A 14,063-nucleotide genomic window follows, 5' to 3' on the forward strand; every position below is an offset into this window, starting at 1 on the left:
GTTTTGTGGATAGGGTGAGAATGTGGTGGTCTTTGTACTCTTTTTCTGGTACTCCAAGCTTTGTACTGGCGGGCAAACTTAAAGCTTTAAAAACAGATTTGAAGAAGTGGAATGTTGAGGAGTTTGGGAACACAGAAAATAAAAGGAAACTTTTGATGCAGCAGTTGCAAAGTTTGGAGGAAAGGGAGCTGTTGGGGGACTTATCCGGTGAGGAATTGGAGAGAAAAATAGTGCTGGTGGATGATCTAGAGAAGCTCACTTTAATGGAGGAAATCTCTTGGAGACAAAAATCCTGGGTCCTTTGGCTGAAGGAAGGTGACAAGTGCATGAAATTTTTTCTCCGTACGGCGAACTTTCATCGAAGAAATAATGCAATTGAGTTTCTTCATGATGGTGAAAACATCATTTCAGATCAAGAGGTCATTAAGGATCACATTGACACATTGTCAAGTTTTATGAGAAGTTGTTCAGCGAAGAATACTCATGGAAGCTTGATGGACTGTTTTTTGAATTCATTGATTAGGCAAGTGCAGAATGGTTGGAGAGAGCTTTTGAAGAGGATGAAGTTCTCGATGTGGTTAGAGGAATTGCAGGGATAAGGCTCTGGGGCCGGATGGTTTTTCAATGGCCTTATTTCAATCTTGTTGGATATAGTGCCGGAGGATATTATGAAGGTTTTTCGTGAATTTTATTCATTTATGAAATTTGAGAACAGTTTCAATGCTACATTTTTTTTTTTGATAAGTAAGATATAAACTTTATTGATGTGAATGAAATAGGCATATACCTAGTACACAGGAAGTATACAGTTGAACACCTAGATACATTCTAAGAGCGTTAAACTAAAGATAGGAATTCATGTATATCATCCCCATTTAATACAATAGCTAAAAACCAAAGCAATAAAGTGTGCAGAAAATAATTCTTCAGCTCCATCATTGTTCTTTCCTTGTCTTCGAAGCATCGCATATTCCTTTCCGTCCAAATACACCACATGATACACAACGGAATCATTCTCCAAACTGCTGCCACTTGATGACTGCCCTGCAATTTCCTCCAACAACCCATCAGCTCCACCACTCTCCTTGGCATTACCCAAGCCACACCGACCCGTCGAAAAATCTCATCCCACAACCCTCTTGCTACATCACAATGTAGTAAAAGATGATCTACCAATTCTCCATTCTTTCTACACATGTAACACCAATTCAGTACAACGCATCCTCTCTTCCACAAATTATCCGTGGTTAAGATCTTCCCAAGGGCGGCATTCCAAACAAAGAAAGCAACTCTAGAGGGCACTCGAGACCTCCAAATGTTCCTCCAAGGGAATGAGGTGTGATCCTGTGAAATCAAAATTTTATAATACGCTTTTACTGAGAATTTCTTATGATCCTGGAACCTCCATTTCAAGCTGTCTTGTTGCGCCATAGTAGACCCTAAAGAATGTAACAAGCTGAAAAAATCTGAAACCATAAATAATTTCCAATCATGAATATCTCTATTAAACAGAATATTCCACTGATGCGAACCATGAGCAAATAATCGCACTTCCACCACAGAAACGTCCTTGTTAACTGCAATACGATATAAAGCTGGAAACACCCTTTCCAATGCATGATCTCCACACCACACATCCCGCCAAAAACTGAATCGGTCACCCTCACCTGCGACAAAACGAATATGATTTACTAAAATAATCCACCCCTTCCTTATAAACTTCCATAGCCCCACTCCATGCCCCCCTCTTACTTCTTTAGAACACCAACCACCCCAATCAACCCCATATTTAGCATCTATTATTTCCCTCCACAAAGAACCCTCTTCCATATGATATCTCCAAAGCCATTTCCCCAAAAACACTTTATTAAAAGTTCTCAAGTTACACACACCCAACCCCCATACTCAACTGGAGAACATACTGTCTTCCAATTAACCAAATGGACTTTCTTCTCCTCCCCTAAGCCTCCCCATAGAAATGCCTTGAAGAGTTTCTTAATTCTATTCACCACCCCTGTAGGCATAGGAAAAAGGGATAAAAAATAAGTGGGGAGGTTTGTAAGGGTACTCTTGATAAGAGTGAGACGACCTCCTTTCGATAGATACACCCTTTTCCATCCAGCCAACCTTTTCTCTATCTTTTCTACCACCCCATCCCATATAGCTCTACTCTTGAAAGTAGCACCTAACGGAAGACCCAGATATTTCATTGGGAACGAGGACACCCTGCAACCCAGAAGACTTGTAGATTGCGTATATTAGGGACCACACCCACCGGAACCAACTCAGACTTGTCAAGGTTCACCTTAAGTCCTGATACTGCTTCAAAACAAAGTAATAATGCACGCAAAGTTTGGACTTGACTCCTATCCGCTTCACAAAACAACAGTGTCGTCTGCAAAAAGAAGATGTGAAATGATACAAGAGCTACCAGAGCCATTTCCCACCTGAAAACCAGATAAAAAACCCCCACTAACAGTAGCCTGCAACATCTTGCTCAACGCCTCCATAACTATGACAAAAAGAAAGAGAGATAATGGATCACCCTGTCGCAAACCCCTCGAACTATGAAAAAAACCTGCAGGAGTGCCATTAACTAGCATTGAAAACCGGGCCGTTGAAATGCAAAAACGCATCCAAGAAATCCACCTATCTCCGAAATCACACCTCTTCAATAAATACAAAAGGAAATCCTAGTTCACATGCTTATAAGCCTTCTCCATATCTAGCTTGCAAAGAATACCTGGACTTCCCTCCCTCAATCTAGCATCCAAACACTCATTTGCAATGAGCACCGAATCAAGTATATATCTCCCATGAATAAAAGCATTTTGAGGTTTGGAAATAATATTTTCCAGCACTAGACTAAGCCGATTAGCAAGGACCTTTGAAATAATCTTATAGACACTGCTAATCAAACTTATTGGGCGAAAATCCTCAATATTCGACGCCCCATATTTCTTTGGAATGAGTGCAATAAAAGTCGCATTAAGTGCTTTTTCAAGCTTTTGATAAGCATGAAATTCACTGAACACCCGCAAGACATCACCTTTCACTACATCCCAACAAGTTTGGAAGAAACCCATTGAGAAACCATCCGGACCCGGCGCTTTGTCCTTAGCCATACCATATATGATCTTGAAAATCTCATCTTCCATAAAAGGTCTCTCCAATACACTCACAAGCTGCGGATCAATTGCCTCAAACGGTAAGTCATCAAGCTTCGGCCTCCAAGTTACTGGTTCGGTAAGCAGAGTCTCATAATAATGTGCAATGTGACATTCTAGATCAGCCGAAGAAGATAGCACCTGTGTACCTGAATGTAACAACTCAATCGCATTATTACGTCGATGAGAATTAGCCATTTTGTGAAAAAACTTCGTACACCTATCACCCTCTTTCAACCAGAGGGCTCTGGATTTTTGACGCCATGAAGTCTCTTCTAACAGCAACACCCTTTCCAACTCTGCCACAACCGTTACTTTTCTCAATAACTCCTCCTTCGAAGCCCTTCCCAATAATTCCTTACCCTCCAACTCCTGCAACTCCTCCATCAAAATAGACTTTTGATTGTCAATGTGACCAAAAACTTCCAAGTTCCATTTCTTCAGGTCTTGCTTTAGAGCCTTCATCTTACCTGCAAGAATAAAACTCGGAGTGCCACTAAACTGGTATGAAGTCCACCAAGTTCTCACCATCTCTACAAACCCGTCCACCTTAAGCCACATATTCTCAAACTTGAAATACCGGCGACCCCTTGAATGCCACCACAATCTAAGAGGATGGGAAAATGGTCTGAGCTGACTCTAGCTAACCTTTTCTGACTAACTTCTGGATAGTGGGCTTCCCATAACGGTGAGACAAGAAATTGATCCAATTTCGACCAAGCACGGCCATTAGACCAAGTATACTCACCACCCACCAAAAGGAGGTCCATAAGATCCATATCAAAGATGAACTCAGAGAATTCCGCCATGGCCAAAGTGTGTCGATGATGCCCCGATCGTTCACTAGGAAAACGAGTAATGTTAAAATCACCCCCCATACACCACGGCACATCCCATAAAGAGTGTATTCCCGCCAACTCCTCCCACAACCATCGTCTATCTCTATCTATGTTAGGACCATAAGACCCTGCAAAAGCCCAAATCCACCCATCACTCACATTTTTGAATAACACCGAAACCGAAAACTCTCCAACACACTCCTCAATCGCCTCAACCATTCTTTTATCCCACATTAATAATACTCCACCTGATGCTCCCTGAGAGGCCAAATAGGACCAACCCATATAAGAACATCCCCAAATACTACGCACAAAACTTCTATCAATAAAACCCAACTTTGTTTCTTGCAAGCATATCACATCTCCCTTCCATAATCTCAATAGCACTTTGATCCGAAGGCGTTTGTCCCTATCATTATGACCCCTTACATTCCAAGAAACGATCTTAGGCTTCATTAAAACTTAACTTACCCCTCCCTTTTGATCTAACCCTTCCACTACTCCCCTCCTTGACATCATAATTGATGGAGCATGTTAAGCGTTTAAGTTCCCTATCTTGTTTTGAAGCTGATTTCGAACGGCTAGCTTCAATAGCCACAAGAAGGGCCATAAATTGTTCCTCATAACCTCCAAAAGAGACCCCAAAAATTTTCTGTAGCTCTTCTACCTTTTTAAAAATCCAATTCGTCGAACAACTCCCATAATCACTGGGAGGGAGTGTACATAAAGGAGTAAGAGCCCCCTCTTCCCCAACACTGTTATTTGTTTCACCACTTAAAACCATATTATTAAGAGGAGAATCATCCCCAGAAAATAACTCATCAGGTCTACTCATCACCAAAAGTGGAAGACCACTCTGAACCACATCACTGTCCCGCGAAAACACCTCACCGCAAAGATACATCTCTCTATCCCTCAAGCCAGACTGCTCGTGCACCACTTCTGGGACTTCGTCCACCACACACAGTTCCGATAGTCCATTCTCCACAGACGCAGAAGTTAACGCCAGAAACTCCCCTCCTCTACCTCTTCCCGTTGGAACTCCTTTACCGTCTCACCTGAGTGGTAGACCGAGGGAGTCGGCAACTTTTGTGCCGGCAGGGTTGCCAATAATGCACTTATCGGCGCCACAGGAGCAACATGACCCTGGTCCAAAATCTCGGATCCGAGTCGGATCTCCTTTTCCGCCTCACCAGAGGGTTCGACCGAGGTTGTCGGCAGCTTCTGTGCCGGTAGGGTTGCCGGTAATGAACTTATCGGCGCCACCCGCTGTCCCTGGTCCGATATCTCGGATCCGAGAAACTTCCCCGACCCAACTGTCTCCACTGCCCTCCAGGCCTTCACATGGCCTGATGCCTGACCCTTGCCCAAGCCCATCGCTCTGCCCTGACCCATACCAAGCCCACCATTTCGGCCCGCCACCTCCTTACCTTTAACGCAGCGTTTTAGATAATTTATTTCATCTAACACAATGCCGATCTTCTCCTCCAATCCAACTAACATCTTCAAAATGCTTTCCTCATTTAGCCTCGCCAATCTGCTTTCTGCTACACCATGCCGCTGCACGTCCTCAGAGATGGTTACACCTGACACCACGTCTAATGCAGCACGATACGGTACCTTCTTCAGCACCTCACTGTACGACCTTGCACCTCCTGCCCACGATGATGGAGCACCTCCCTCACCTTTGTTCTTCTTTGCAGCAACTATCTGGATATCAGCCATCTCCATTAAAATATCAGCAAGCTTCTTCCATCCCTCCCCCTTCCTTCCTTCCGGAATCACAAGCAATCCTCTCCTCTTATCACGACCAAATTCTGAGATGGAGATAAAACTACCATTAAAGTTACGTCCCTTCCTCACTATTATCACAGTGTCCCCTTTTCTACGAGTTCGCAGAAACTCCTGAGTACCCAATGTTACTGCACACTCCTTCACCATAGAACCCAGCCAACCCAGAGTTTCCCAATCCACTGAAATATATTTCACACCACGATGACTGCTTTCTATAATCCTCCACCACCTTGCATTCTCCTTTCTAAACGCAAACAACTTCTGATCAATGAATACCTCCTTGCACAACCCCATCTAAACCAACCCACAGACAATACAAACCTAATGATTAAGAGAATACACTAATCCCCTCAAGAAGGAAAAGCCATTGATGAATCACTACCAACAGAAGGAAAAAAACTAAAACTATACGGAGAGAAACTAGAGAGAGAGAGAGAGAGAGAGAGACAATACTTCAATGCTACATTTATAGCACTTATTCCCAAAAAGGCAGGGGCTGTGGAGATACTTGATTTTCGGCCTATTAGTTTGGTGAATGGGGTTTACAAGATAATCTCAAAGGTGTTAGCTAATTGTATGAGTGGGGTGTTGGGAAATATTATATCAAAATCTCAAAATGCCTTTGTAAGAGGGAGACAAATCCTTGACTCGATATTAGTTGCTAATGAGTTTGTGGACAGCAGAATTAAATCAAATGAATCTGGAATTTTGATTAAATTGGACATGGAAAAAGTGTATGAACATGTTAGTTGGGATTTTCTCTTGTATTTGCTTGGGAGATATGGTTTGGAGGGAAATGGTGTATGTGGATCAAACATTGCATTTTGATGTCGAGATTTTCCATTTTGGTGAATGACACTTCGGTTGGGTTTTTTAATAGTTCACGTGGCTTGAGACAAGGAGATCTGCTATCTCCTTTTCTTTTCGTCCTTGTCATGGATGCTTTGAGTAGAATGTTGGAAGTGGAGGTAGAAGGTAGGTACTTGTTGGGTTTTGAGGTGGGCAATGAGGAACGGAATAGTATAAAATTATCTCATCTTCTTTTTGCTGATGATACATTGATTTTCAGCGAGCCCAATCAAGAACATATTCGATCTTTGAGAGCATTGTTGTTATGTTTTGAAGCTGTCTCGGGTTTCAGGATTAACCTAAATAAGCCTGAAATTCTTCTGGTGAGTGCTGTAGGTAATATTTCAGTTTTGGCTAATATTTTGGTGTGTAAGATTGCTTCACTGCCGCTGAAGTATCTTGGTCTTCCCTTGGGGGCTCCTCACAAAATCCGTTTTGATATGGGATGGGGTTATTGGGAAGATTGAGAGAAGGTTGGCTGGATAGAAAAAGTTATATTTGTCTAAAGGGGGAAGAATTACTTTGATAGATTATGTTGTCTAATCTTCCTACGTATTTTCTCTCTTTTTTCCCTTTATCAGTTGGGGTTGCTAGTAGAATTGAGAAAATTTGTCGTAATTTCTTATGGGGAAGAGTAGGAGAGGAAAAGAAGTTTCATTTGGTTAGTTGGAATAAGGTGTGTCAACCGGTTTCTTGTGAAGGATTGGGGGTGAGAAATTTGAGGTTGTTTAATAAAGCACTCATAGGAAAATGACTTTGGAGATATCATGAAGAGAGAGATGCTTTATGGAAGAATGTTGCTGTTAAATATGGGAGTGGGTGGGGGATTGGTGTTCTAATGAAGTTAGAGAAGTGTATGGGGTGAGTTTATGGAAGGGCATTAGGAAAGGTTGGAGGGAGTTTTCTACATATTAAATTTAAGGTGGGGGAAGGGGAGAGGATACTCTTTTGGCATGACATTTGCTGTGGGGAATCGGCTCTTAAATCAGATTTTCCATCTCTTTACAGGATTGCAAGGGATCAAAATGTTGCTGTGGCAGATTATCAATGTACGGATAATAATATTGTATGGAATGTTGACTTTATTAGAGATGTAAATGACTGGGAAGTGAATGTTGCTTCAGATTTTCTGGAAAGAATTTATAACTCAAAGTGATGCAGGGAAGAGAGGACAAGCTTTAGTGGGATCATGCTGGAAATTTCAGGTTTTCAGTCAGTTCTTTTTATAAGGTGCTTAATTGTCATTCTGGCTGTGTTTTCCCCTGAAAAAGCATTTGGAGGGTGAAGGTTAAGGTGTCGTTTTTTAGTTGGGTGGTTGCTCTAGGGAAAGTATTGACCATGGATAACCTTAGAAAACGTGGCTTGTGTATAGCTGATTGGTGTGCCATGTGCAAGAAGGATGGTGAATCTGTAAATCATACTTTTTTACATTGTGAGGTGGCAAAGTCTTTGTGGAATGAGGTTATTGGTCGGACGGGTTTATATTGGGTGATGCCTAAGGAAGTTGTGGATCTCCTTGCATGTTGGCGTGGTTTTGAGGCAAGGAAATGTGTTGCTGCCAGATGGAGAATGATTCCTCTGTGTTTAATGTGGTGTTTATGGCTGGAAAGGAATGAGAGATGTTTTGAAGATGGTGCGTTCTTTTGAAAATCTTCGTTATTTTTTCTTTTCTACTTTGAGTTTGTGGGCTAGGATCTTTGTAAGGAATGATGATAATGTACTGAATCTGTTTCTGTCGTAGTTTCCTGCTTTCTAGTGTGCAGTAGGTATTTCCTTTGTATATTTCCTGTGTACTTGGGTTGTGCCTATTCTTGGTGATAAAATTCTTATTAATTATAAAAAAAAATATTTTAATCATTGAATTTCTTTTTTTCTTGTTTGTTAAAATTCAGGACGTATACTTCGATGATGAATCTGCCGAAGTTGTAATATCATCCTTGAGGCTAGGCGATGACCAAGGGAGGTTAGTTTCTGAATAATTTTGTTTTGGAGGAATTATATTACCTACAATTCAGACAAACTACCAATCAGTTCTGTGGGAAAATATGCTTGGGCGCAATGATTCTTCATCATATAGTTTGCGTCGCATTTTTCACTTTTGAACTTCTTTAAAGAGTCCTTAATGACTGATGAAATTCAAAGAGGACATGCCAAATGGCATCACTCCCGTTCTCTTATCTGCCGGACCAACCACTTCATGACTTCAGTTTTCAGTGTTGTGAATACACTCCCATTGTTGGTGGTGCTGCTTCTGGTACCAGTGAGAAAATTGAGTTTGCTAGTGAGAGAACATTGAACCTTTCAAAGAAAGAGGCCGAATTAAGGACTATGGATTATGTGCAAGCAAGAAACACATTGGCCAAGCAAGCTACATTTAAAACTCTCTCTTCCTTCATGCCCACTGCATTATCAAGAAGATTAGAAATGAGATATGAAGTCGTTTAAATTTGAGTGACACTCTTTAGTTGCCGAAGGTTGGCTATCTCATTGGCAAACCTGAAATTCCCAGAAAAAAATACATATACTAAAAATGTATTCTTTCTGAAATTTGAGAAAGATGCAGGATTCAAAATTATTCCATATAGACGCTATGCTTAATTTTAGCTGGCATTGTTTAGATGAAAACGAATAACACCTATAAAATCTGGATTTTATTGGTATTGCCTATAATTCTTATCAAAGCACCCATTGAAATACATAGTTGTGCTACTTATAAAAAAATAAAAGGAAATAAAAGGAAATACATAAATTTTTTTTTTTGATTGGCACGGGGTGTGTCCAGAAACAGCATCCTGACTAATCCCGGTGGTGCACAGGCCCTCGGCATAAAAGGAAATACATAATTGTGCAGTACTTGAGTGTGAGTTAAGAGTATTAAGCTCTAGGGTCTCGAGGGATTGGAGTAGGGCTGTCAATGTATTGGACTTGCTGTGCAGAATCCTAGTCATATGGCAAAATCAGGGCGTCCAAAAAGTTATAGCAGTTCAAATCCGCATGGAAGTCCAAAAATTTAAATTCTGAGTCATCTAAATATGATTCCACTTTTTCCCAAAAATATATCTGTTCAAGTAATATATAACTATTTAAAAATAACTTATATAGTATTTAAAAATTTTAAAAATAACTTATTTTAAATGGAACTCAGATCCAAATCAGATGGAATCTAGTTAATTCCAAATTCATTCTTGTTATTGTCAGATATGAAGAATCGGATTTGCATAAAACTTGTAGGATCTATTTGGTATGCTAATCTCCTATGGAAGGGTTGATTGCCTATGAAAAGGTTGAATTTGGATTGCGTTCAGACTATACTCAACCCCTTGACAGCCCTTGATTTAGCTCTGCCAATCAAAGCCTTCAGAAAACCTGGGAAGGGTTCCAGCATCATATTTGCTCAATTTGTGAATTATCATATTTTTTGTTTTGTCATGTTTTTGTTTTTTTGTTTTTTTTTTTTCAAGCAAGTCGTTAACAAGAACAGTAAGATGAAAAGTTAACATTCCCCCCTCTTCTTATGCAGTAGTCTATTCACGAATTCCAACTGGTTTGCATTCCAAGATGACAGAATTGGGAATGCACCTGTTAGCACATCGGAGATTATGGATGGGATAAACTTAAATGGAACTGCAAATGGTGGTAACAGCAGTGATGACGAAGTGGTGGTTGGCGAGGATGAGGAGTTGGCTGAAAGTAAAGACTCTGTCAATGAGACATCTAGTTCCAATGCAAAATTCCTGAATGGGTTTAGTGGGAGTGGGTCTGTGAATGGTGAATTTTTGAAAAAGGAAAATGAGAAGGCAAGTGCTTCTGATGATATGGGCTTCTTCAGGTTCGAAACACCCGACAACGAGGAGTTGTTTGGAGATAGGCCTTTACCTGATTGGGTGGCATGGGGCAATTCATCAGATCTGCTAGTTGGTAGTTCTAGTGTGAATCCCTTTGAGGATCACTACAGTTCTGATGTCGATCCTTCTAGTCAAGCTCAGTTAGTGACTTCTGATGGTAGTTCCCTTTCCAGTGGAGTTTCCGTACTTCCAAATGGTTCTCCAGCCACAGCAAGCTCAAGTGATAGCTCAGCGGGAAGTGATTCAAGTCAGAGATCTGCTGCTGTGCCCTCATTGTTCGAAGAGGATGTTGAGTTCGTAGGTGTCGAATTGGAAGGTACCGAGAAGGCTATGGAGCAGGCGCTCAAGGAGGGTATAGTCGGGGAAGCAGGGGCATTAAAGAGAAACATTAAACAAAAGGTGCCAGAGGAGAAATCCGATGAGGGTGGACCTGGAATGAAGGAGTTCAATGATGCTAATTATTGGAGGGTTGATCAAGAGGTGGCTGTTTTGGAGTGATTGTGGGTTGACTTTACTTAGACTGTTTCAAACTTAAACTCGGGGATCCGACGACACCGATCCCGGTTTTGGGTTTGCCAAGGGCCTATGCAGCCAACATATGTACAGTATAATTTTGTTTCCACATGGGGATTGGATGGTAGGTTGTGTCATGGTTGTTATTGTTGTTTATTAGTTATTTTTACTCTTCGTTTGTTTTATCATTCCAGGTTTTGTTTATCATTCCATATGGGGGGTTTTCCCAGATCCATCATAATCATATTTATTCTTGCCAGAAACTCGATATTGTTTGATTTTTGTTTCCTTGTTCTGTGATTCTATAATAATCAATATTGGTCCAAACTCTCTTTTTCTTTTTCCCCAGGCAGAAATTAAATTGATATAGGTGAAATTACATAGTTGGGGGGTGCTTGGGAGTGAACACCAGAAACTAGATATGGTAAGAATACGATATAATTGTCTTGTAAAAGATTGTCTTACCATCTACCATCACTTCAACAACTATCCTTCAGTAGAAAGAGTGGAGAAAAGCGATGCTTTTGAAAAAAAAAAAAAAAAAAAAAAGGGACTGGTTTGACATGAAAACTTTCAATAAACGAACTTTAAAATTTTGGTATTTTTCCCAGGAAACAAACATATGCTTTAACCTTTTCTCGCCACTTTATGAATGCTGATGTGTAATTTGAGTTCACATGCGCAATAGTTATATGTCACCGTTCATAACTTAGTTTGGATCTATATTAACATTGGCGATATCCAATAATGGCTATTTGGTGCTATCAATTGTAAAGTTACCTAAGGTGAAATTTAACTATTGATAAGGTAAATGGACGAATATCAAGTGTATCCTTAAAGGGGATGTGGATGATAACTTCTAACTCACTTGACACGTCATTAATAACCTCTTATTTCATATATTATGTATGTGGACTTTTTACATATCATAAGTTTCAAAATTAGGTAAAAAAGCCAAGAGCCTTATGGCATATAGCTCGATTCTCTAAATGGAAAACTTGGGTTCGGAACTCCACACCCTCACTTACCAAAAAAAAAAAAAAAAAAAAAAAAAAAAAAAAAAAGGTTAAAAAATGTATATATTTAGTTAAATTTACAAATATCCACATCGATCCTCTAGTTTGATGAACATAAATGGCATGGTAGATGTTAACGTTGTGTTTCGCATGTCTTTGGGCCAAGTTTTGACAATTCAGGTTTTCAGAAATGGGCCTGCAAAAGACGAGGAAGACAACTAAGAGAGGGTGGCTTTGGGGCCAGGGAGTCTCTGATGCCAAAGTTAATAAATATTTTTGAAAGTTTGTAAAAAAGTGAAAGAGTCTAATGATCTGAGAGCTGTCTCGTACCTAGAACTTGCTATTTATGCCGTGAATTTGGAGAGGTGCAGATCATGTTTGTCTCCACAGAGTTCGTGCCCTCCTACTGTTTCTACTGTCATAGTCTTTTAATGCGTCGTGGCTCTGCGACAGCACCCTAAATGTGGCATGTAGTTTGGTAGTGGCGCCATTAATGCGGTGTTGTTTCCAGACCTTGCTTTTATTCCTTGTGAGCCGTAGATGTTCTGATATCAATGGATCGAGGGTCTTCCGCATTTCCCGCTGTGTCCCATGCAAGTTCCCAAGTTCGGAACGTGGTCGTGTGATGTCAGGCTGACCTGTCATATCGATTACTCGACTCCATTCCCGGGTAAACACCTTGCTCCCTGTACGGTCCTTGTGACCCTGGCCCTCAATGGATCGAGGGTCTTCCGCATTTCCCGCTGTGTCCCATGCAAGTTCCCAAGTTCGGAACGTGGTCGTGTGATGTCAGGCTGACCTGTCATATCGATTACTCGACTCCATTCCCGGGTAAACACCTTGCTCCCTGTACGGTCCTTGTGACCCTTGGGCCAGGGTAAACACCTTGCTCCCTGTACGGTCCTTGTGACCCTTGGGCCAGGTATTGGGCTAAGGCCAATGGGCTTTGTGAAGTAGAGAAAATCCCCTAACAGTAGCAACCCCAAAAGAGACTCTCAATCAACAAACACATTTTCACAATCATACCAACTCTTGTAGAATTTTGTATTATTGTGTCTATATGTTGTCTAACTTTTGCGAAGCAAATTTCTTTTTATTATAACACAAAGAATTGCATAGTTATTTATTATGGGGATTTTATATATAAAAAGAATCTATATTGGGTGACATTGGGATAACCGTCAAGATTTTGTTGAAGAATGCACAGTTACCGTATGGAAGAGCCCAAGAGATTGCTTTACAAACGTAAATGAAATGAAATAAACATTGATTGTTACCCTAAAAAGGCTTAAAAAAGATCTGTTTCTTTTTAAAGGTTTTTGAGCTAATTTTTTATTGTTAAGGCGATCACCTTGAAAAATGAAAACCCGTCGCATACAACACCTACATAGCACGAGGATAATGACATTATGACGGTAAGTATTTATTAAGGCGACACCTTAGTCACAACGATGATCTTTCGACACTCCAAATACATTTCTTTTGTAGTGTCCATCACAATATATATTTGTTAAAATATGGTTTGCTCTAAATGAGAAAGATATTACTTCAAAATTTTAAAATAAATAATTTATTCTTTCAAAATTATCATTCTTTCTGTATATGATCACAAAATTACTCAAATTCGTGCATTTTACGTATTAATCAGCCATTCCTTTTACAATTTATCCGACTCAACCATTAAAAAGGAGACATTTTGATTTTCTGTTGGCTTTATAGCTATGTATTTTTGAAAGATCGGTTATACTCCATACTTTATTATTTATTTAATATCATTTTTATTGTCACATTACTTAATTTTCTTATAGTTTTGTGTTAGTTAAGGTTGCGTTTGGATGTTGAGTTGTATTTGAAGGTAATAAGTTAGAATATGTGTGTAAATGTATGAAGTAGGCTAACTCAAGCCTCTGCCCTACACCATCATAGACTCACGCCACCCTAGCATCGCCCAACACCAATCCGCAAGCCTCCACTCACGACCTGCATCCCAACACTCCTCCTTTGTTCTAACCACCTGAAACAGAGTGCCTTATCCCTACC

At 40.3% G+C, this 14,063-nt stretch overlaps 1 protein-coding gene across 2 annotated transcripts in view; it reads left to right on the top strand.

Moving 5' to 3' along the window:
- The window catches only part of LOC121241594 (serine/threonine-protein phosphatase 6 regulatory subunit 3-like), a 29,411-nt gene extending 18,141 nt beyond the window's left edge, over positions 1-11,270 (top strand). Inside the window, exons 18-19 of one of the 2 annotated variants that reach the window (XM_041139424.1) lie at positions 8,542-8,612; positions 10,173-11,270. In XM_041139424.1, coding sequence (XP_040995358.1) covers positions 8,542-8,612; positions 10,173-10,992 — 891 coding nt within the window. In that variant the 3' untranslated portion in view covers positions 10,993-11,270. Of the gene's footprint in view, positions 1-8,541; positions 8,613-10,169 lie in introns of both variants that reach the window. The other variant, XM_041139423.1, reaches the window with a different exon arrangement.
- The last annotated feature ends 2,793 nt before the right edge of the window (positions 11,271-14,063 follow it).

This window comes from Juglans microcarpa x Juglans regia, chromosome 7S (assembly GCF_004785595.1).
Source record: "Juglans microcarpa x Juglans regia isolate MS1-56 chromosome 7S, Jm3101_v1.0, whole genome shotgun sequence".
Lineage (NCBI taxonomy): Eukaryota > Viridiplantae > Streptophyta > Magnoliopsida > Fagales > Juglandaceae > Juglans > Juglans microcarpa x Juglans regia.